General features: G+C 50.1%; 1 protein-coding gene across 1 annotated transcript; it reads right to left on the minus strand.

Moving 5' to 3' along the window:
- Nucleotides 1-471: 471 nt before the first annotated feature.
- CWC25 (CWC25 spliceosome associated protein homolog) lies at nt 472-15,798 on the minus strand. Its single transcript, XM_055130263.1, has 10 exons — nt 15,623-15,798; nt 12,898-13,070; nt 11,482-11,718; nt 9,641-9,710; nt 7,351-7,478; nt 6,631-6,694; nt 5,842-6,041; nt 4,749-4,847; nt 1,734-1,895; nt 472-1,289 (listed from the first exon to the last, which is right to left on the minus strand). Exons 1-10 carry the CDS (start codon nt 15,638-15,640, stop codon nt 1,175-1,177), a joined length of 1,266 nt encoding a protein of 421 aa, XP_054986238.1. The 5' UTR covers nt 15,641-15,798; the 3' UTR covers nt 472-1,174.
- Nucleotides 15,799-21,022: the final 5,224 nt, after the last annotated feature.

Consider the following 21,022-nt stretch of genomic DNA (forward strand, 5'->3'; position numbering starts at 1 on the left):
ACTCCTGGTAGAGATTGGGGAACCATATGGGAGGCTGGGGTGGGATACGTGTAAGAGAAGTACCCTACCCTCTGTACTATCTCTGGTCTCCCCATGAATTTTAATACTTAAAAATATTAGCAAAAAACTGCAAAAAATGTAGAATTATGAGATACCACATGATAAAATTCTTCCCTTTTATCATGTAGTGTGAAATAAATAGCTTCCATTATATTTTCTCTCAAGAGCTAGGGAATATACTGATAATTTGGGCCTGACTCCTAAACTCATTTTCCCACTTCACTGCCACAGGAGGTTCTAAACAGCATCAAAGGATAGATTCCCCTTCACATATCAAATCCAGGCACCCCCTAGTCAGATTTACAGAGGAATAAAAAAAAAATAGCTGTCCTGCCTTACTGTGTCATAAGATTCAATATGGCTCTATTATAGAGTAAAAGTCACTAATAAAATAAGATATTCTCACAAAGCTAACTTTTGGGTTTTTTTTTTAAAAAAAACAAACATGAAAAAAGTATACATTTGTACACATACACACTACATTATTGCAGTTCAATAGATAGTTCAGATGATTTACGTAAGGTTTTCCAGTTGTCAGCCCTTTGGAGCTACTCTGACCTGACATCTTTCTGTACGTAACCACTGATACCAGCCAATGTTCATTTATCCCAGGTAATCACAATCTGAGTGACTAGAAAGAGAAGCTTAGGAAATGTTCTGTCTACAAGGAGGCAATGGAATAGGCTGCTCACACGGGTACTAGGTTGACATGCAGCAGCTTCCAGAGAAAGATGAGGAACGGGGATGCAGCTCAGCGGAAGAGCACTTGCCTTAGGTAGGTGAGGCTCTGGGTTCCATCCTGGTGCCGCCAAAATTTAGTTCGCAGCAGGATGAGTGATCACACCTAGATGGTCCAGTACCCAACCTTAGCAAAACAGTTCAAACGCTCTCTCCCCGCAGCAAAAGGTACCAATGATCTCAGACAGTCCACAAAGCAAGCCACACTGGTTCTCAAATGATGCAGCACTGTTTCCAGAAGTGATGGAGGAGAGTCACTTTGAACAGTGGTGTTATGACATCTGTGAAAAAAAGTTGTTCAAACTCTTATAAAGAGAATTTCTAAGGCATCAACAGCCTTCCTGGAAAATTCAGGAAAACCGGCCAAGGAGGGTTTTCATCTTTTCATAAAGTTCTTCTCTAGAGCGACTGACGTTCTCTGTAGAGAGTAGATATTCCGTTTTACTCGGTCCTCCAGGGAGGAGGTGGACGCGCTCTCTAGCTTCATGCGGCTAGGAAGAGAAGAGAGGCGAAAGTCAGTTACAAACGTTTGTCAGCAGGTCAACTATTTGGGAATTAGAGAAGAAACAGATTGTGAACCATAATGCAGCTATCGAAACACAAGCTCTGAGGCCAGAGAGGAACTGGGGGATGGGCAGGGGGGGTGTTAAGGTGCCCGCTGTGCATGCAGCCAACTCCGGTTCTACATTCCAAGCACTGCCAAGAGCAAGCCCTGAGCACCACTAGTCCCTCAAGTAAAAAGACCAGGAGACTAAGATACAATTCACTTCTTACGAATCCAGCTGCCCAGAAGATGGGAGTGGTAACAAAAGTGGTGTGAAGGCTGAGTCCCATAGCTCTGAAGACAGACCCACCCAAGAGCATCCAGAACTAAGGCTGCACGCGGCCTCCTTTAACCCCTCTGGGAGATGCTGTTCGAGGAAAGGCGCACTCACTGGATGAACTTCCCATCGCGGGTGTCCAACTTCTCGAGCCTCTGCTCCCGCTCCTCATCCCTTGCATGCTTTTTGAGGGTGTTCAGCCTCTCTTCCTCCCGCCACTTGGCATTTTCCATCATCTCTTGTCGTTTTCGCTCTAGTTCTTCCGATGAGAGTTTTCTGTTGAACACCAAAAATATTTGTAGTGAACCTACTTCCCTCCCAGCCAAAACTCAGAGACACTCCATAGAGAAGATACAGAGGGTGGGCTCTGGGCCCCCTGCCCACTGCTGCCTCTCCACAGGTAACCCCAGCTCAGTGCAGACTTTTCCTTCCTCTCCACATCTTGGTCAAGTGGTTCGCTACAATGTTTGAAATCTTTAGGGACGGATTCCATATTGTTACTCAATAATCCCAGGAATGATGATTCTTGCAACATTGTATATAAAAGTGGAGACCTTATCATGAATCTAAATCTACTATAATTATATTCCAATAGTTTGGCAATAATATTTGTGTGTGTTTGGCAATAGTATCTGCACGATACCCACCAGTGCTCAGGGCTTACCGATAAGAGTTCATCAGAAAACCAGAGGATGTTTATCTGGAGAAATCTAATAGTCCCTGACAACAGAAGCCATGTAGAGGGACCAGACTGTAGAGGTACATCGGGTAGGGCTCTGGCCTTGCGTGCAGCTGACTGGGGTATAATCCCTGGCATCCCATATGGTCCCTTAAGCATGCCAGGAGTAATTCCTGATTACAGAGCTAGGAGTAACCTTCCCTGAGCACCACTGGGTGTGGACCCCCAAGAAAAAAGAGGCAATGTTCACGGCTTGCCCCTGGTGGAGCTCCTTCACAGAGCTATGAGGTACGAGCATCAAGCCCAGGCCAGCTGCATGCAAGACAAGGGCCTTACCCACCGTACCACCACTCTGGCAATACAGACACAGGACTACTCCCAGCTAAAAAAACAGTTCAAAGGGACAAGGATGTGGCTCGGTGGTAAAATGTCTGCCTATCTTGCATGCATGAGGAGCTGGGTTTGAACCCAAGTACTACAAAACACACATATATAAACTCAGTTTAGTTTTGCTCTTAAGCCCGCATTCTCCCTCGAACAAGTATCTTGCTTGCCTGTCTATGTATATTTGTTTGCTTTTTCCACTCTAGAGAAGCCTGTGTATCTCTTGAACACATATTTCCTCTCTTTCTATCTCCTCAGATCTTTCTAAATAAGTTTCATTCAATAAAAGCTATCCTGGGGCTGGAGCAATAGCACAGCAGGTAGGGCGTTTGCCTTGCATGCGGCCGACCCGGGTTCGATTCCCAACATCCCATATAGTCCCCTGAGCACCGCCAGGGGTAATTCCTAAGTGCAAAACCGGGAGTAACCCCTGTGCATCGCCAGGTGTGACCCAAAAAAGCAAAAAAAAAAAAAAAAGGGGGGGGGGCTGGAGCAATAGCACAGAGGGTAGGGCATTTGCTTTGCATGCAGCTGACCCGGGTTCGATTCCCAGCATCCCATATGGTCCCCTGAGCACCGCCAAGAGTAATTCCTGAGTGCAGAGCCAGGAATAACCCCTGTGCATCGCCAGATGTGACCCAAAAAGGAAAAAAAAAAACTTCAATAAAGATATTGCATCAGAGAAAGAGAACAGAAAGGTTTTATTTTACTATTACATATGTGTGTACATATGTATTTTTTGTATGGGGGGGCCACACCTGATGATGCTCAGGGACTACTCTCGACTCAGTGCTGGACCAAGGCCTTCTGCATGCAAAGCATATACTCCAGCCCACTGAGCCAGCTCTCAGATTCCAAGAACAGGAGGCATTTTTTGTGTTTTGTTTTGTTTGGGGGCCACACCCAGTGGTGCTCAGGGCTTACTCCTAGCTCTGTGCTCAGGGATAACTCCTGGTGGGACTTGGGGGACCATATGCAGTACCGGCAAGTGCAAGGCAAGTGACCTACCCACTGTACAAGTGCTCCAGCGCTTTAAAATTGAAATGAGTAATAGCTAGATAAGTGTAAGCACTGAAGTCGGGGCCTCCCCCTGAGATTGCGCTAACTGGGCTGGCGGAGCTAGAAACAAACACCTCCCACGTGATACTAGCATGCAGCTAAGCTGAGCAGTAAAAGGAGGGTGTGAAAGGTGCTGACCACCTCTGAAACCTGACTTAGAGCAACCAACACCCCTAGAATCCACTTCTCAGAGGCACAGACAAGGCCCCTGGTCCTAGACTGCAGTACTGGACTCTGACACCACACACGGTCCATATCCGTCTCCGCCGAGGAGACCACCCTGCTTCCCTTTCAACTGATGCCTCAGAGCATAGCACTCTGGGCCACAGAGGTAATAAAGAGGAAATCGCTTGCCCTGAACGTAGGTTCAATTCTCAACACCATAGATGGTCCCTGCCAGAACCGCCAGGAGTGATCCCTGAGCGCAGAGTAAGCCCTGAGCACCACCACGTGTGGCCCAAAAACCAAACAAGAGCAGAAAACTATGACAGGAATGCTGCTTCATAAATGCTGAGAATTAACCAGCTTGAAGACTGTGAGAGATACCACAGAGTCAATCTGTTCATAAATTGACAAATTTATCAACAAATCTATGAACAAATTTATGAACAAGTAGACAAATCTACTTGCTTTGTGCTTCTACCTATGTTTCATGGAGCGCTGAAAGCTGATGACCAAATGAGGGCCAGGACATAATGCTCAGAGGCAGAGCTCATGCCTTGAGAGTATGTGGTACAAGGCTCTGTCCCTGGCACCACTAAGTCAGTCGACAAATAGTAAGTAGGGGATGGACTGAACTGGCAACACCAGGAGCAACCTCATAGGTTTGTCCTACTACAAGTACAAAGCTGGGAGCAGCCCCTGAGTACACATGTGGCCCCAAAGCCAAAATATAAACATATAAATAAAGTTGCTTTGGTGAAAAGGCTAGACAGTCCATCTGGCCTGGTGTGAGCTGCTTGATGTGGTCTGCGGAGCTGGAAGTGACCCACCTGCCCCAGACTCACCTGGTGTACCCGGGAGCATGTCGCCTTTGGTAGACCTCTTTTTTGGGAGATGGGCTCTTAGTTCGGCCTCTCTCTCTCCTGTTTGCCTTGGAGTTGTGCCTGTTAACAGAGAAGGCACAACAGTGATTTTAGCTTGTCTCTCAGCAACAAAAAAGTTAATAGTCTTATAATCCTTAGATTATAATCCAACTGAAAGAGAAAGAGAGTGTGAAGGTGGAAAAAATACCAGGACCTGGGGCCTGTGCAATAGCACAATAGGTAGGGCGCTTGCCTTGCACATGGCTGACCAGGGTTCAAGCGTGGCACTCTACATGGTCCCGAGCCCTCTGGAAGTGAGTCCTGAGTACAGAGTCAGGAGTAAGCCCTGAGCACAACCAGATATGACCCAAAAACAAACAAACAAACAAACAAAAAATCAAAGGCCTGAAGACATAGATGTTAAATTCACTTGAGATTCCACACATACATAATAATAAACATACATAATAATAAACATACATAATAATAAACATGTAGATCAAAGGGCCTGAGTCTAATACTGAAGTGGAAAAAAATATTAGATAAAAGCAACAACAGGGGCCGGAGCAATAGCACAGGGGGTAGGGCATTTGCCTTATATACAACCAACCTGGGTTCGATCCCTGGCATCCCAGATGGGCCCCCAGCACTGCCAGGAGTAATTCCTGAGTGCAGAGCCAGGAGTAACCCCTGAGCATTGACCCCACACACACACCAAAAAAAAAGAGTAACAACAAAGCAGGCCAGAGCCATAGTATAGCAGGTAGGGCACTTGCCCTGCACACGGCCAACCTGAATTTGATCCCCCAACATTCCATATGGTCCCTCAAGCCCACCAGGGGTGATCCCTGAGCACAGAGCCAAGAGTAAGACCTAAGCACCACTGGATGTGGCCCAGAAAACAAACAAAAGGCAATCACAAAGCAAAAGACTCTTGGAGAAGAAAACAAACAAAAGGCAATCACAAAGCAAAAGACTCTTGGAGAAGACGGGAGGAACACAGCACCAAAAGCAAATACCCGCTGGGAACCAGCCCCCCATTCACAGTCACTTGGCAGCAAGGCCCCAGACTCACTGTTTGCTTGGCCGTGGGGATCGTGACCTTCGGCCTGGGGACCTCGATCTCCGCGCTTCTCTGGTGCTCCTCTTGCTGGCGTGTCTAGGAGGTGAGTGTGAGGAACTTCGGGACCTGGAGTGACTCTTGCATCTGTGCGCTCCCTTCGGCTCAGCCATCAGAGGCCCCCGCAGTCCCTGGCTGTGGTCAGAGTCTCTGAGCTACAGCACCAAGAAAAGAAATGCAAGCTCTTCACAGAGGGCTCCAGCAGCCCCAGGGCAATGCAGGGGAGGACCTACATGGACACAGCGGAGCACGGGGACTGATGAGCTCCTTCAGGGCATCACAAAACCACCTGGGAAAGCTGTCTTCAGAATGCCTACAAGGCTGCACCCACAGGGGCTGGAGAGATGGTACAGCAGAGAGGGCGCCTGGCCATGAAAACAGCCAAACTGGGTTCGATCCCCAGGACCCTATGTGGCACCCTGCCAGGAGTGATCCCTGAACACAGAGCCAGGAGTAAGTCAAAAACAAACAAATAAAAAGAAGTTATTATCCATGGGCCAGGAGTATGGCTCCAAGGATAGAGCACATGCCTGGCATGTGAGACCCCGAATGTGATCCCTGGTATGGCAGGACTCCCAGACACTGCCAGGTACGGCCTTCAGCGGGCCCTGAACACAGCACCATCAAACCCACGTCACCAGAACAAGTATCACATGGAGTGAGAGGGCCCTAAAATGAAATCATGCGCCGCATCCAACATGCACCCGTGCCCGGGTCTCGCCCTCGAGAAGCCCATGGCCTTACCTGTAAGCCATATCCAGGGACTTTGGACAAAACAGGGAAGGAGTTTGCGGTCTTCTTCTGAGATCTAAAGGATGAAAACAGATGCATACTGAAAAACAAAACGCCTACGTGTCTAAGGCACATCTCCACAGCCTCGGCGCACCTCCTGCCTCCACCGTTCCCTCTCGCCCCCTGCCGCTCTGATCTGGGAGCCTGGATCTCATTGGGGAGGGTCTCTGCTGCGGGAGGCGGCAGCCCGGTCATGTTTTTCCTGCGAAAAGCCGTGGGCTGGGCCTTTCAGCCCAGCGCCGAACACACTCTCCTCTCACCTGGGGCTGTTATTCCCGGCACAAAGAGTGAATCAGCTCAACAACACTGGCTGCTCCCACCGAGACGGTGCCTGGGACGGGCACGCAGGAGCCCTTGCCTCCGGGAACAGAAAAGCCTGCCTGGAAGCCCCTCCTCTGGAGCAAGCGGCCGAGGTCAGAGGGGTGCACGCGGGGGGCTGGACTGAATACCCCGCGACAGGGCACGGTCAGTTCTGTCGGGGGTCATGCTAAGCTCCCCAGGGAGCTAACTCTAGGGCTGGCTTTCCTTGGCAAGCGCAGAGGCCTGTGACCAAGCTGCCCCCAGACCCCTCAGCAATGGGCAGGCCTGGCAGCGAGCAGGCGCAGTGGACAGACCTAGAGGGTGAAGGACAGAGCAACTGGGGCCAGGGCAGCCCTGCCACCGCGCTCTCACCTCCGCCGGCTCCGCTCGTCCTCACTGCTGTCGCGGTCGCTGCTGGAGCTTCTGTGCTTGTGCTTCTTGTGCTTCTTCTTCTTCTCCTTCTTCTTCTTCTTCTCTTTCTTTTCCAGACTCATTTGTAACTGGAAAATGCCCAGAAAACAATACCAGGCGAGTGAGACCCTCATCGGTCTCCAGAAGGGGACCATGGTGTCACACACTTGATTCCAGGCCTCTGAGTCTTGGGGGGTCCCAGACACGCTCACGAGTTTTTAGAGGGTGTTGGCTGTGGCTGGACTCAAAAGCACTGAGACCACTGAACAGAGTCTGGGGCAGGAATCTGGAGGTGGGGTAGGGGCGGGGGGTCCCATGGCATTTCGTTTGCTCTGGGGCCACACACATTGGTGTTCTGGAACTACTCCTGGCTGTGCTCAGGAGTGACCCTTGGCGGTACTCAAAGACCATCTATCTCTCTGGGCCCAGAAATCTGTGGCTTTAAATACCCCTGGGTGAGGCCAGAGCAACGGTACAGCTGCTAGGGCAACTGTCTTGCAGTCAACCTGGGTTCAATCCCTGGCATCCCAATGGTCCCCTGAGCATTCGCTGGAGTAATCCCTGAGCACTGAGGGGTACAGTCCAAAAACTGGGGGAAAAAAAATAAATCCCTGGGAGTTTCCTTTCCATGTCAAAAGAACCCCATCTTTAGGCCACAGAGAGAGTACAAAGGTTAAGGCACTTTCCTGCATGCAACTGACCTTTTTCGATCCCCAGGATACACAGTACCATGAGACCCATAAGAGAGGACCACGGGGGGGGGGGGGGGGCTGGAGCAATAGCACAGCGGGTAGGGCATTTGCCTTGCACGCGGCTGACCCGGGTTCAATTCCCAGCATCCCATATGGTCCCCTGAGCACCACCAGGGGTGATTCCTGAGTGCAGAACCAGGAGTAACCCCTGTGCATTGCCAGGTGCGACCCAAAAAGCAAAAAAAAAAAAAAAAACAAAAAACGAGAGGACCACTGGGTATAGCCCAAAAACCCCCCACAAGAAAAAGAAATCCAACACTATAGGACTGCAAAATCAATCTTTCTGTCCTTGCCACTCCTGGCTTTGTGCTGAGGAATGATCCTTGGGGATGCTCAGGGGACCATATGCAGTAGTGGATACCAAAACAGGGTCGGCCTCATGCTAGGCAAGTGCCTTCATCCCTGCATGCTCTCTCCAGGCCTGCAAGACCAATCTTTGAGTTTTCCTTAGCATCGATCTGAACACAGTCACCTAAAGTGACATGAAGACAAGGGGGCTTTCAAAGCTTGACCCCACCCCTTGGCGCCTAAACACACCCTATGAAACGGATCGTGCTAGGGGTTGGAAAGATGACAGCACAGTGGGGAGGGTGCTTGCCTCACACGAGGCCAACCTGGGTTCAACCCCCCAGCACTCCAGGCCCCACCAGGAGTAATTCCTGAGCGTAGAGCCAGGAGTAAGCCCTAAGCGTGGCCAAATATGGCCCCAAAACAAACAAAGACTGATCATGCTTTCCACAATCAGACCCCCTGACACCTCATGTTCTAGAAAAAAATAACATCACATGGCACTTTTTTAACCAACATATGTGAAAGATGAAATCAAACTGAGTGTGAAGAATAAAGATGGAATAATGCCCCAGGAATGGCTCTAAAACACCCTTCCTCCAATCTCTCATAAAAATGAGTGAGGCCAGGGCATCAGCACCATGGGGAGGGGCTTCCCTTGCACACGGCCAACTCAGTTCAATCCCTACCATCCCTGAGCACACCAGCAGTGATTTCTGAGCACAGAGACAGTAATAAGCTCTAAGAATAGCAAGGAAGGGCTGGAGCGATAGCACAGCGGGTAGGGCATTTGCCTTGCACGCGGCCAACCCGGGTTCGATTCCCAGCACCCCATATGGTCCCCTGAGCACCGCCAGGAGTAATTCCTGAGTGCAGAGCCAGGAGTAACCCCTGAGCATCGCTGGGTGTGACCCAAACAGAAAAAAAAAATAGCAAGGTGTGGCCCCAAAACAAACAAAACCAAAAAGAATGAGGGGGCTGGAGTGATAGTATCGAGGGTAGGGCGCTTGCCTTGCACGCGGCAGACCCAGGTTCAACCCCCAGCACCCCATATTGTCCCCCCAGGCCCGTGAGGAGTGATCCCTGAGTACAGAGCCAGGGGTAAACTCTGAGTATCACTGGGTGTGGCCCAGAAAAACAAAAGAATGAGAGATGTTCTCATGGTAAGTAGCTAAAAGATATTACTGGCATTTATTGGATGCATTACTTACCAATTCTTTGATTTTCTTCATTTTCACAGGATTATTCAATACCTCTCTTTTTTTCTCTTCCTCTTTCTTTCTAGGGAAAGAGAGAGGAAAAAACTTTTTTTTTTTTAACCATAATTAGGGGACTAGAGATAGTACAGCATGTAGGGCACTTGACTTGCACACGCTGACTTATGTTCAATCCCCAGCATTCCACATGGTCCCTCAAGCACTGACAGGAGTAACTTTGGAATGAAGAGCCAGAACTAACCCCGATCATGAAGGGTCTGGCTCCTCCAAAAATAAAAACAATAAATCATAATTGGGCTGGAAAGATAGTACAGTGGACAGGGAGCTTGCCTTATATATGACCAGTCCACATTCAGTCAACAGCATCCTACATGGTCCCCTGAGCCCTGCCAGGAGTGATCCTTAACCACAGAGCCAGGAGTAAGATCTGAGCACTGCCACGGGGACCCAAAACCAAAATTAAAAAAAAAAAATTAAGATGTCTGCCTTGCATATAGATAGACTCAGGTTCAATCCCTGGCTAGTAAGCTCTGAGCACTGCCTTATGTGTGTGGCTCCAAAACAAAAACATGATACAATAAAATCATGTTTGAGGGCCAGAGAGATAGTATAGGAGGTAAGGTGCTTGCCTTGTATGCATTAAAACCCAGAACCACTGAGGATTAACTCGCGCACAGAGCCAAGAATCGCCCCTGACCACTGCCAGCTGTCACCCAAAACCAAAAGTGTAGCAAAGAACAAAAAAAGCCAGAACTCTTCCTCAGCCCTTTATACAGAACTGCAGGTTAGGTTAACACAGGCTCCGGGTTATGCAGGAAAGTGAGTTTGATCTGTTTCTCATTAGGCCTCATGCTTAGAGCCTCCCAACCATCCAGGAAACACTGTCAGTCTGGACTGCAACATTCAGCTGGCTGCAACATTCCATTCAGCACCACAGCCACTGCCAACAGGGCAAGTGCCAATGAAAGACAGCGGAGTGTCCCCTCTCAAGAACGCTTCTGGAGGGCTGGAGCGATAGCACAGCAGGTAGGGCATTTGCCTTGCATGCGGCCGACCCAGGTTCGATACCCAGCATCCCATATGGTCCCCTGAGCACTGCCAGGAGTTAATTCCTGAGTACAGAGCCAGGAGTAACCTCTGAGCATCTCTGGGTGTGACCCAAAAAGTAAAAAAAAGAGCGTGAGGGGCTGGAGTGATAGCATAGCGGGTAGGGCGTTTGCCTTGCACACGGCCGACCCGGGTTCAAATCCCAGCATCCCATATGGTCCCCTGAGCACCGCCAGGAGTAATTCCTGAGTGCAGAACCAGGAATAACCCCTGTGCATCGCCAGGTGTGACCCAAAAACAAAAACAAAAACAAACAAACAAAAAAAAAGAGCGTGCTTCTGGGGCTGGAGTGATAGTACAGCAAGTAGGGCATTTGCCTTACACATGGCTGACCCACATTCAATCTCTGGCACCCCATGTGGTACCCTGAGTGATCCCTGAGCTAAGAGCCAGGAGTCAGCCCTGAGCGCAGCTTAGTGTAGCCCAAAAGCAAAGGAACAAAGGAAAAGTTACCATATTTCCCAGCTTCCTTCCACCTCCTACCTTCTCTGGTATGCTAAATGCTAAATGCATCAACCTGGTCTGGCCTAGACAGTCTGCCAATCTCTGGTCCTGTGGCCTACATCCGGTCCTTTAATCGAGTCTCAGGAAGCCCAAAAGGAGCCTGATCTTTTCATAGGACAGAAACTCAACGGGAAACAAACTCGGAGGTGAGGGCATCAAGGGTCTTAGCAGAGGCTGGGTAACATCCCCGGAACAAATGCTCCCTCCCCAGTGCTCCTCCATACCTGATGATGAACAGCGGGTCCTCCCGGATTTTGCTGGCCATGTCAAGAAGAGAATTGGCACCTGATGGGGCAAAGATGGAGCCAGGGAGGAGGCCTGTCTCAGAAGAGCAGCCCGCCTCCTTCTCCTCTGTCTTCTCAAACACGTACTTGTCGATGGGGCGTCCCAGCAAGTACTCATCCCGGTTCACCATCCCCCCTGGGCCCTGATACATCCAGTCCAGTTTTTCTTCTTTTTTCCTAGTTCAAGGTTAGAGAGCACAGTGTCAAAGAAACTGCAGACTCCTGCAAGCCTACACAAGCCCTGAAGACACAGTAAAGGTGAGCACAGTCACGGGCAGACTCGGCGCCCCGCAGGGCAGCTTCCACACACACAGTTTCTGGGGGGAAAACGATACCCCTTAATCTGAGTTATGGGGTCTCTGCTCAGAGCTTCTTGATAGTTCTTTACAAAGTCTCTATATTTTCACGTAGAGGTGACTCAGAAGCAACTAATAATTCACAGAATTTTGTTTATTTTACATTTGGGTGCTTACTGTCACATTAGCACCAGAAATACTACTACATTTGAGGGGATGACGAGGAAAGGTCAGGAGGATAACACAGGAAGTTAATTTTGCTTTCGAGCCAAAAGAGGGGAACCAGATTATGTCCCATTATTATGTCAAGCAAATATCCCCCTGCAGTTCAGAGAAAATGGCGGCTAGAAAACTAAACAGTGACACACACAATAAAGGCAGGCTAGACTCCCAAGAGCAGGTGTGGAAGCACCATTTCCATAACTCACACTGTAAGGATGGAACAGTCCAGAAAGCACTCATCTCTATAACGTTACCCTAAGTGTTTCTTCGTATGACTTTTTGGTGTAATTCTAATTTTTAAAGAAAAATCGGGCTGGGGCCAGAGTGATAGCACAGCGGGCTGGGAGCTTGCTTTGCATGCAGTTAACTCGAGTTTGATCCCCAGCATCCCATGTGGTCCCCCAAGCCCTGCCAAGAGTGATCCCTGAGTGCAGAGACAGGACAAAGCCCTAAGCACCGCCAGATGTGGCCTAAAACAAACAAAGCATAAAAACAATCCCCAGTCATCGACTTGCCACCGAGAGGCAGAGCTGCGGCAACGCTCAGCTGGCCTCTCCCCTGAGCATGGATGTGAGCGGCAGCTGTGAACATGTTACTTTATCTGAGCCTCAACACCCCTTCAGGAATTAGGTATTCTCACTCCCCTGGTTCTACGGAGACAGTCGCAGCTCCCAAACTTGCCCTCCGTCCCGTGGTGAGCCTAGGTCTACAAAGCCACTCCCCGCCCCACCTTAGTCTGACTCCTGTGAGGGGACTGCCGGGCGACCCCTGCTGGGGCACCTGCGTACAGGGACACCCGCAGCCTCCCTCCCAGCCGCACCCTCTGCTCCTGGCTTACTTGACAGCACCGACATCCTCAGCGTAGCGCTGCATCTCCTCCCGGGCCCGCTCCTCCCGCAGCTCCCGCTGAAGCTCCTCGATCTTCTTCCGCTCGGCCTCATGCTTCTGCTCGGCCTTCCACACTTTCTCCACATTGCGGAGGGTTTGTGGGTGCCAGCTCTTCTTCAGGTTCTGTAGCACAAGAGAGGAGGAGAGGAACAACTCAGGGGGACCAGGGCGATGGCTCAAAGGGCTGAACCCCGTGCTGTGCATGCAGGACTCCCGAGGCTGACCCCCAGCACTGTTGGGGCTAGCCCCAAAACAAACAACGAACAGAAACAACTCAGGGGCTGGGTTGACTGGTGAAGATAACAGGCCCTGACTTGCCTATCCTGCCAAGGCAGACGCGTGCCAGGCAACAGATCTGTAACAATGGCAAAGCTGGTGCCATTCGGGAGAGCCCACACATCTGTGTTCGAGTCTACAGAGCTTCAGGATAGAGTGAAGGCCCTTCCCAGAGTCTGACTTCCCTTGGCAGCAGCCAAAGGGAGGGTTGGCAAGGACTACACAAGAGGTCTGGGGCATGGTGCCGACTCAAAAGCAAGTGGCATTCACTGTCTGAGCACAACTGGCTTCTCCGAGAATCATTTCACCTGAACTTGCCTTGCACCAGCCTGATTTACAAACCCTGCCAAGCACCTCTCCAGCTTTCCCTCCAGGGAATCTCCCTCTTGGTTCTGATCTCCCCTTCTCCCTCTCCTCTCCAGCCTCCCCATGAATCACTGCCTTGGTTCTGCTTCCCCATCAGGGCAGCATTCCTGAAGGAAGTAACAGCTAAGAACAATTAAAAATTAGCCAGCGGTGCAGGAGGTTGGGGAAGGGGGGGCAGATTTCAAAACACAGGACACAGTCCACATAATTAATTGCAGGTCCGGTGGCAAGAACATACAAATCATTCAACATGGGACTGAGAGGCTGAGCAGGCTGATGGGCAGGTGGCTCAAGATGAAGCCAACTAAGCAAGAGATTAAAGAGCCCACAAACCACACTGAAGGGCTGGAGTTGGTCCTGCTGACAGAGGCAGCAAAACAGTCTCTGGCAGGTTGAGAGGCAGGAGGGGCTAGCACGTGAAGAGTGGGTTGAAGAAGTCAAGGTTGGTCAGGGCCAAGATTGACATGCAGGGGCTGGAGTGGAGCCACAGTACAGTGGGGAGGACACTTGCCTTGCACACAGCTGGCCCAAGTTTGATCCCTGGCACCCCATACGGAACCCCCATGCACTGCCAAGACTGCTGAATGCAGAATCGGGAGTAAGCCCTGAGCACTGCCAGGTGTGGCCCCAAAACAACGCTGTCTAACTGAGAAGTGCCACCAAGTTCCTGCATGTGGAAGGTATCCATCAATGAAGGCTTTTTTCTTTCCCTCCCCATCCTTCTTTTCCCTCCTCAGGTCGGGTGTCTAATCCTCCTTCCTTCTATCCTTATTCTGGTCCTCTTCTCTCCGCTTCCACATGGATGATAATGACCCACCAAGGAACATTTGACAATGTTTGGAGACATATTTGTTTATCACAAAGGGGGGGGGGGGGTTTGCAACTGGCAGCTAGTAAACAGAGGCCAAGGAAGCTGCTAAACATCCTACAATGCCCCACCCCATTCTCACTCACACAATAAAGAATTGTTCTGGCCCAAATCTTAAAAGGATAAGGGTTGAGAAACCCTGGATTCGAGGCCTCTTGTCCCTGAATGTGAGTACCTATCAAATAAATACTCAATTAGATCAGCCTGGATGGAAGCTTGGAACTCATTCTACTGGACAATACCTGACACATTCTAATACCTCTACTGACAGATGGCCGAACTGATCTATTTACTGACTCTATTAGCTACGCTTTGAAGAGTCTGGTATTTTTCCACCTTACTCTAATGGGTACATTTGCTCTATTTGAAATCTCAGCCCTCTAGAAATGAACTCTAGTTTAAAAGAAACGGTCAAGCAACTGATATCCAGCAAAAGCACTGCAGATAAAAACGCAGCACCCAAGGAGTAGAAGTCAGAGGTGGGTATGGGCCAAAGAGATGGCACAGCGGGTAAGGTAAAGACTTGCACGTGGCTGACCTGGGTTCCAACCCCAGCCCCCCAGGTGGCTCAACCCCAAGTCAGCTCGAGCCCACCAAGAGTGATCCCTGAGCTCCAAGCTAGGAGTGAGCCCTGAGCACAGTCGGTTGTAGATCAAAAACAAAACAAAAAGCACAGAGGAGGGCGTGAAAAACACCCGTTGGGGTTTCAAGTCGACTTGAGAACGCTGCTCAGGGCAAGGAGAACGGGCCACAAACCACCCCGCCCAAAGGTCCGGACAAGGCTCTAAACTTCTCATTGAATTGGGACATGTCTTAAAACCGGTGATATAAAGCAAAGCCTACAGGACAGTCCCCCACACCCGCCTTCTTTTGCCAGCCGTGCTCCAACTCCCTCCCCATTCCGATCGTTTCCAGCCGCAGGGATCGTCGGGGCATAAAGTCCAAAACCAAACCTCGCCACGCCGTCGGCCACACACTTCGCACATCTCCCCAGTCTCGGACCGATCCCTCAGTGGCCTGCGTGATCCGTCACCTTCCTAGAGTGGATGTTCCCTTTCCCCATAACCCAGACTTGTGTGAACCTTGCCCACCGCGGCCAGCGTCAGTCCCGGGCCCCACTCGGTCTCCGGCTCCGGCCGCCCCCGCCCCGGCCCCCCGCACTTACCAGGTCTCCGCCCCCCATGGTGGCGGAGCAGGTTCTCCCCTACGCGGACCTGCAACACTCCACAACCGGGAAGGGATGGAGAAGAAACTGAGTCTGACAGTTCAGGCGCTCTCTCCCCGGACAGGGTCGGCGGTGAAGCCGCGGCCACTTTTGCAGCCAGCAGAGCAGCTCACTTCCGGGCGGACGTCCCGTCGCGCGTCAGCGTCGCGCGGTGATGACGCTAAAGACTCTGGCGCGGAGACCTGACGTCTCCTTCGCGGTGGGCGGTCCCGCTGAAGTGGCCTCTGTGTCCTCTGTGCGCCTCAATCCGCGCCTCACCCGACTAGTAAAGAGGAAGCCTCAGTTTCCCCTTGCCAGCGGCAGGGAGAAGACCCGTTTCCGACTGCACCCGTCCTACCTTTTTTTTTTTAATGTGACATTCCTGAGAATTCCTGAGCTCTGATTTTGGGAAGTTAACAATCCCCCCAAGATCATAGATTGTGCCCCGGCCTTAGGCTCAATCCAAAAGGCTATGGGGGTGCTGGAGCGATAGCACAGCGGGTAGGGTGTTTGCCTTGCACTCGGTCGGCCCAGGTTCGATTCCCAGCACCCCATATGGTCCCCTGAGCACCGCCAGGAGTAATTCCTGAGTGCAGAGCCAGGAGTAACCCCTGTGCATTGCCAGGTGTGACCCAAAAAGCAAAAAAAACTAAAAAGAAGCTATGGGGTATCTAGCCACACCACCCTGTATCATCCTTACATTCGCTGTAACACTCTTGTTACTTCTCAAGTAACACTGCGACCCAATTTTTCTATTATACAGAAACAAAACAAGAAAATAAACAGATCCGGGGGAATAGTAGAGCAGGTAGGAAGCTTGTCTTGCGTGCTGCTGACCTGGGTTCAATCCCGACATCCCATAAAGTCCCTTAAGCACAGCCAGGGGTAATTCATGAGTGCAAAGCCAGGAGTAACCCCAAAGCATCACCTGGTGTAACAAAAATTTTTTTTTTATTTTTTAGCTTTTTGGGTCACACCCGGCGATGCACAGGGGTTACTCCTGGCTCACGCACTCAGGAATTACTCCTGGCAGCGCTTGGGGGACCATATGGGATGCTGAGAATCGAACCCTGGTCGGCCGCGTGCAAGGCAAACGCCCTACCCGCTGTGCTATTGCTCCAGCCCCTTAACTTAAAAAAAAAAAAAAAAGCCACAAACACAAAATGAGGGTGCCAGAGCAATAGTAGAGTAGGTAGGGCACATATCTTGCATGTGGCCGACCGGGGTTCGATCCTCAGTATCCCATATGGTCCCCCGAGGACCGCCAGAAGAGATATCTGAGTACAGAGCCAGGAGCAACCCCTGAGCATTGCTGGGTGTGGACCAAAAAACATAAAATCAAATAATTTTTTTAAAAACACACACACACACAAACTATACTAACGTTCTCGTCCCCAGTCGGGGAATTTCTTTCTCTCTCGTTTTGTTTTTTTCTCTTTGAGCCACACCTGACGATGCTCAAGGGTTATTTCGTATAATCCAGAATATACTTCCCGGAGGGGGGGGCGGGGGGGGGCGGGGGCGGTGCACGGGGGATCCTTTGGGATGCCGGGGCTTGAACCCAGGGAGTCTGTGTGCAAGGCAAATGCTTTACTTGCTATACTATCACTCCAGCCTCTCTCCAACTTTTCAGTAAGCTTTCTATTTTCCGACCGTTGCGTGTTGGCATCATTATTATTCATGGGAACCATGGACGAACACAGAGACCCACCGTCACCATTCCTGCTTCGAATGTTTCAATGCAGCTACTGTTCACCACCATTTTAACCCTGGGACTGGCCCAGCTGTCTTGTTGCCATGGCAACGCGCGCCAGGGCGTTTCCTGGAAGCTCTACTGGGTATCTAGCTGCCTAGGCAGCCGCAGCAATATCATACCCGGCTTTTGAGCCTGGCTCTGCAAACCAGCATCCTCCTTTAAACCGTTGCTCACCGTCGGCCTCCTGACTCCAGTTTTACGGAGATAAAGAAAAACGATCTACCCAAAATACTTCTGCACCAGCCTTAGCATCTGCCAGCTTCACTGATTCCCTCCGTTTCTCTTCTATCGCTTGCTATGGAAGGGGCATCTCCCACTAATTGAGCCAGAGTCATCTGTTCTGGAGCCTTTTTTCTTCACATCTGGCATTACTCAGTTCCACCATCAGTCCTCTTCCTCAATACTGTCATCAGCATTGGGAAGGGGGGGCAGTCACACCTGGAGATGCACAGAGGTTACTCCTGTCTCTGCACTCAGGAATTACTCCTGGTGGTGCTCAGGAGACCATATGAAATGCCAGAGATTGAATCAGTGTCAGTGTCAGCATCGTGCATGGTAAGAGCCCTACCCATCATATTATCTCTCTTGTGCCTATCATCGGCATTTAGATCATTTTTTAAAAAGCAGTTGGGGGGGCTGGAGAGATAGCACAGCGGGTAGGGCGTTTGCCTTGCACGTGGCCAACCCGGGTTCAAATCCCAGCATCCCATATGGTCCCCTGAGCACGGCCAGGGGTAATTCCTGAGTGCAAAGCCAAGAGTAACCTCTGTGCATCGCCAGGTGTGACCCAAAAATAAATAAATAAATAAATAAATAAATAAATAAAAAGTAGTTGGGGGGGGGGGCAGAGCGATAGCACACCAGGTAGGGCATTTGCCTTGCACACAGCCAACCTGGGTTCGATCCCCAGCATCCTATATGGTCCCCTGAGCACCAAGCCGCCAGGAGTAATTCCTGAGCACAGAGCAACCCCTGAATATCGCTGGGTGTGACCCAAAAAAGAAAAAAAAAAAACAGGTGGATAGATGGAGAGCCAAGAGGCAGAGCTCTAGTCTGAAGCATGTGCTTTGCCAGAGGGAGGCGCTTTCCATGCCCTGTGCAGCACCTGATACGGAGGGAGTTTTGCCTACTCTAGCTATAAGCCAGGAGAAGCCCTGAGCACTGCTGGTAAACTTTTTTTGAAAAGTTTGGGGACCAGAGAGATGGTACACCCGGCCAACCTGGGTTCAATCCCTGATATCCCATATGGTTCCTGAGCACCACCAGGAGTAATTCCTGAGTTCAGAGCCAGGAACCAGTTCAGAGTTCAGAGTTCAGTTCAGAGTTCAGAGTTCAGAACCCATATGGTTCCTGAGCATCACCAGGTTTGGTCTCCCTGCCCCCAATAAAACATTTCTGCCAGTTTCTGTGTTGCCCTTTCATGGGCTGTGGGGGAGCAGAGTGCACACCCAGCAGTGCTCAGAAGCTATTTCTGGCTTAATGCTCAGAGGACCACGAGTGGTGGCGGAGATGCAAACCAGGGTCACAACCAAGGCAGCAGCATACAAGGCAATCGCCTTCCCGCTGTACTGTCTCAGCAGCCTGTCCTCTCTTAATTTCAGTGGTGCCAGAGATCAAACGTAGGGCCTACCATGCAAGGCAGTGACTCTCTTGCCTCTCCTCTTACTCTCCTAGCAGCGTTGTTGCCACTTGACCCTTAATTCAACCAGTGACACCTCACCTGGGCCAGCTGCACCTCCGGAATGGAACACCTCTCTCTTGATGGAAAAACCTTTGCTGACTCCTTCCCCTCCCCATGGAACTTGTTTATTTCCTTCTTCCTTAGGATCTCTGGGGGCAAACCCCCTTTTTTATGCTCTCTCCAGATATCCTCACAGGTCATCATTACCAACTAAATGCTGATGACATAGCTTATATCCCAATTTATCATTTCCAGTCACATCCCTCTTCCAGCTTAGAACTCTAAACTAGTCTTGAGGTATTTCCGGTGGAGCTGCTGGAATCTAGCACTCTAACAGAACTCATTTGGATAAGAATATTTTGGGGCTGGGCACAGCTTGTGATATTTAGGGGACAGCAAGATAGAATAGATAAGGCTCTTGCTTTACATGCAGCTGATCCAATCTCATCCCTAGCACCATCTATGGTTCCCAGACACTGCCAGAAATGATTCTCTGAGCACAGAACCAGGAGTAAGACCTGAGCACCATCAGGTGTGGCACATACACACATACACATACACACACATACACAAATATATTCTCCCCTAGTAATGACTTTTACCCTCAAAAATTGACTTCTCTGGTGATGCTCAAGGATTACCTCTGGCTCTGCACTCAGGAATTACTCCTGGTGATGTTTGAGGGACTAAATGAGATGCTGTGGATTGAACCTGGGCCGGCTGTGTGCCCAGATAGTACCCGCTGTACTATCGCTCTGGCCCCCAAGTCCTCAACATTAAAAAAGAAATTTGCTTTTGGTTTGGGGGCCAAACCCCACTGCTCAGAATTATTCTGGGTTTGCTGCTCCCTGGAGCGACCATATGGTACTGGGGATGGAATCCAGGGTCTGCAACGGCAGGCCTGTGCTCCAGCCCTTTGAGCACTGTCCCTCTGACTGGAAACTAACTTTTTAGAACCATTTTCCTCCTCCTGGTGGGTGGTCAGTCTGTTTTTAGTTTGGGTTATTATAAATAATAAAGTTGCGCTGAACATGCCTATGGAGGCTTTGTAATGCGCATATGTTTCCATTTATCTCGAGTAAAATCCTAGGAATAGAATTGTTGGGCACTGAATATATTTCAAACAGACTGCCAGATCTTTTCCCAAAATAGTCAACTCTTTCACATTCCCACCAACTTGATTGAGAGTCGGTGTCTGATGTTGTCAATCTTTCATTTTTATCATCTGACGCACACAGGCAGAACAGGACTCTGCCTACATTTGGCTCATGGCTCAGACTGCTGAATTTTTTTCATGGGCTGATTGACATTTATGCATCTTTCTTTTTATCTATTTATTATTTATCTATTTATATTGGTTTTCAGCCCACATCAGGCTTTGCTCAGGGCTGACTCCTGTCTCTACACTCAGGGATCACTTCTGACAGGGCTTAGAATGCTATTGAGGTTCCAAGAATGAAACCCAGGTCAGCCACACGCAAGGCCTACTGTACTATCTCCCCAGCCTGTGTTTCCTTTCAAAAAAACTGAAAATAAAAAGTAAGTTATTTGGGAGGGGCGCATGCATAAAGGCTCCCTTCAAGCCATATCATCAGCCCCCATTTGTATCTCCTTTTTAAGAAAATGTCTGTTCAGGGGCTGTACAGTGATAAAATAGGGGGTAGGGCACTAGTTTTATACACAGCCAATCTGGGGTCAATCCCAGCATCCATATGGTCCTCAGAGCACTACTAGGAGTGATCTCTGAGTGCAAAGCCAGGGGACTTGAGCACTGTCAGGTGTGGCCCAAATCAAAATGAAAACAAAAGTAACTGTAACTCAGGGGCTAGAAATATAGTACAGTGGATAGGGCATTTGCCTTGCCAGCATGGGCTCAATCCCTAGTATCCCTATGGTCCAGAACACTTCCAGGAGTGATTCCTGA

The sequence above is a fragment of the Sorex araneus genome, chromosome 3 (assembly GCF_027595985.1).
Source record: "Sorex araneus isolate mSorAra2 chromosome 3, mSorAra2.pri, whole genome shotgun sequence".
In the NCBI taxonomy this organism is placed as follows: domain Eukaryota; kingdom Metazoa; phylum Chordata; class Mammalia; order Eulipotyphla; family Soricidae; genus Sorex; species Sorex araneus.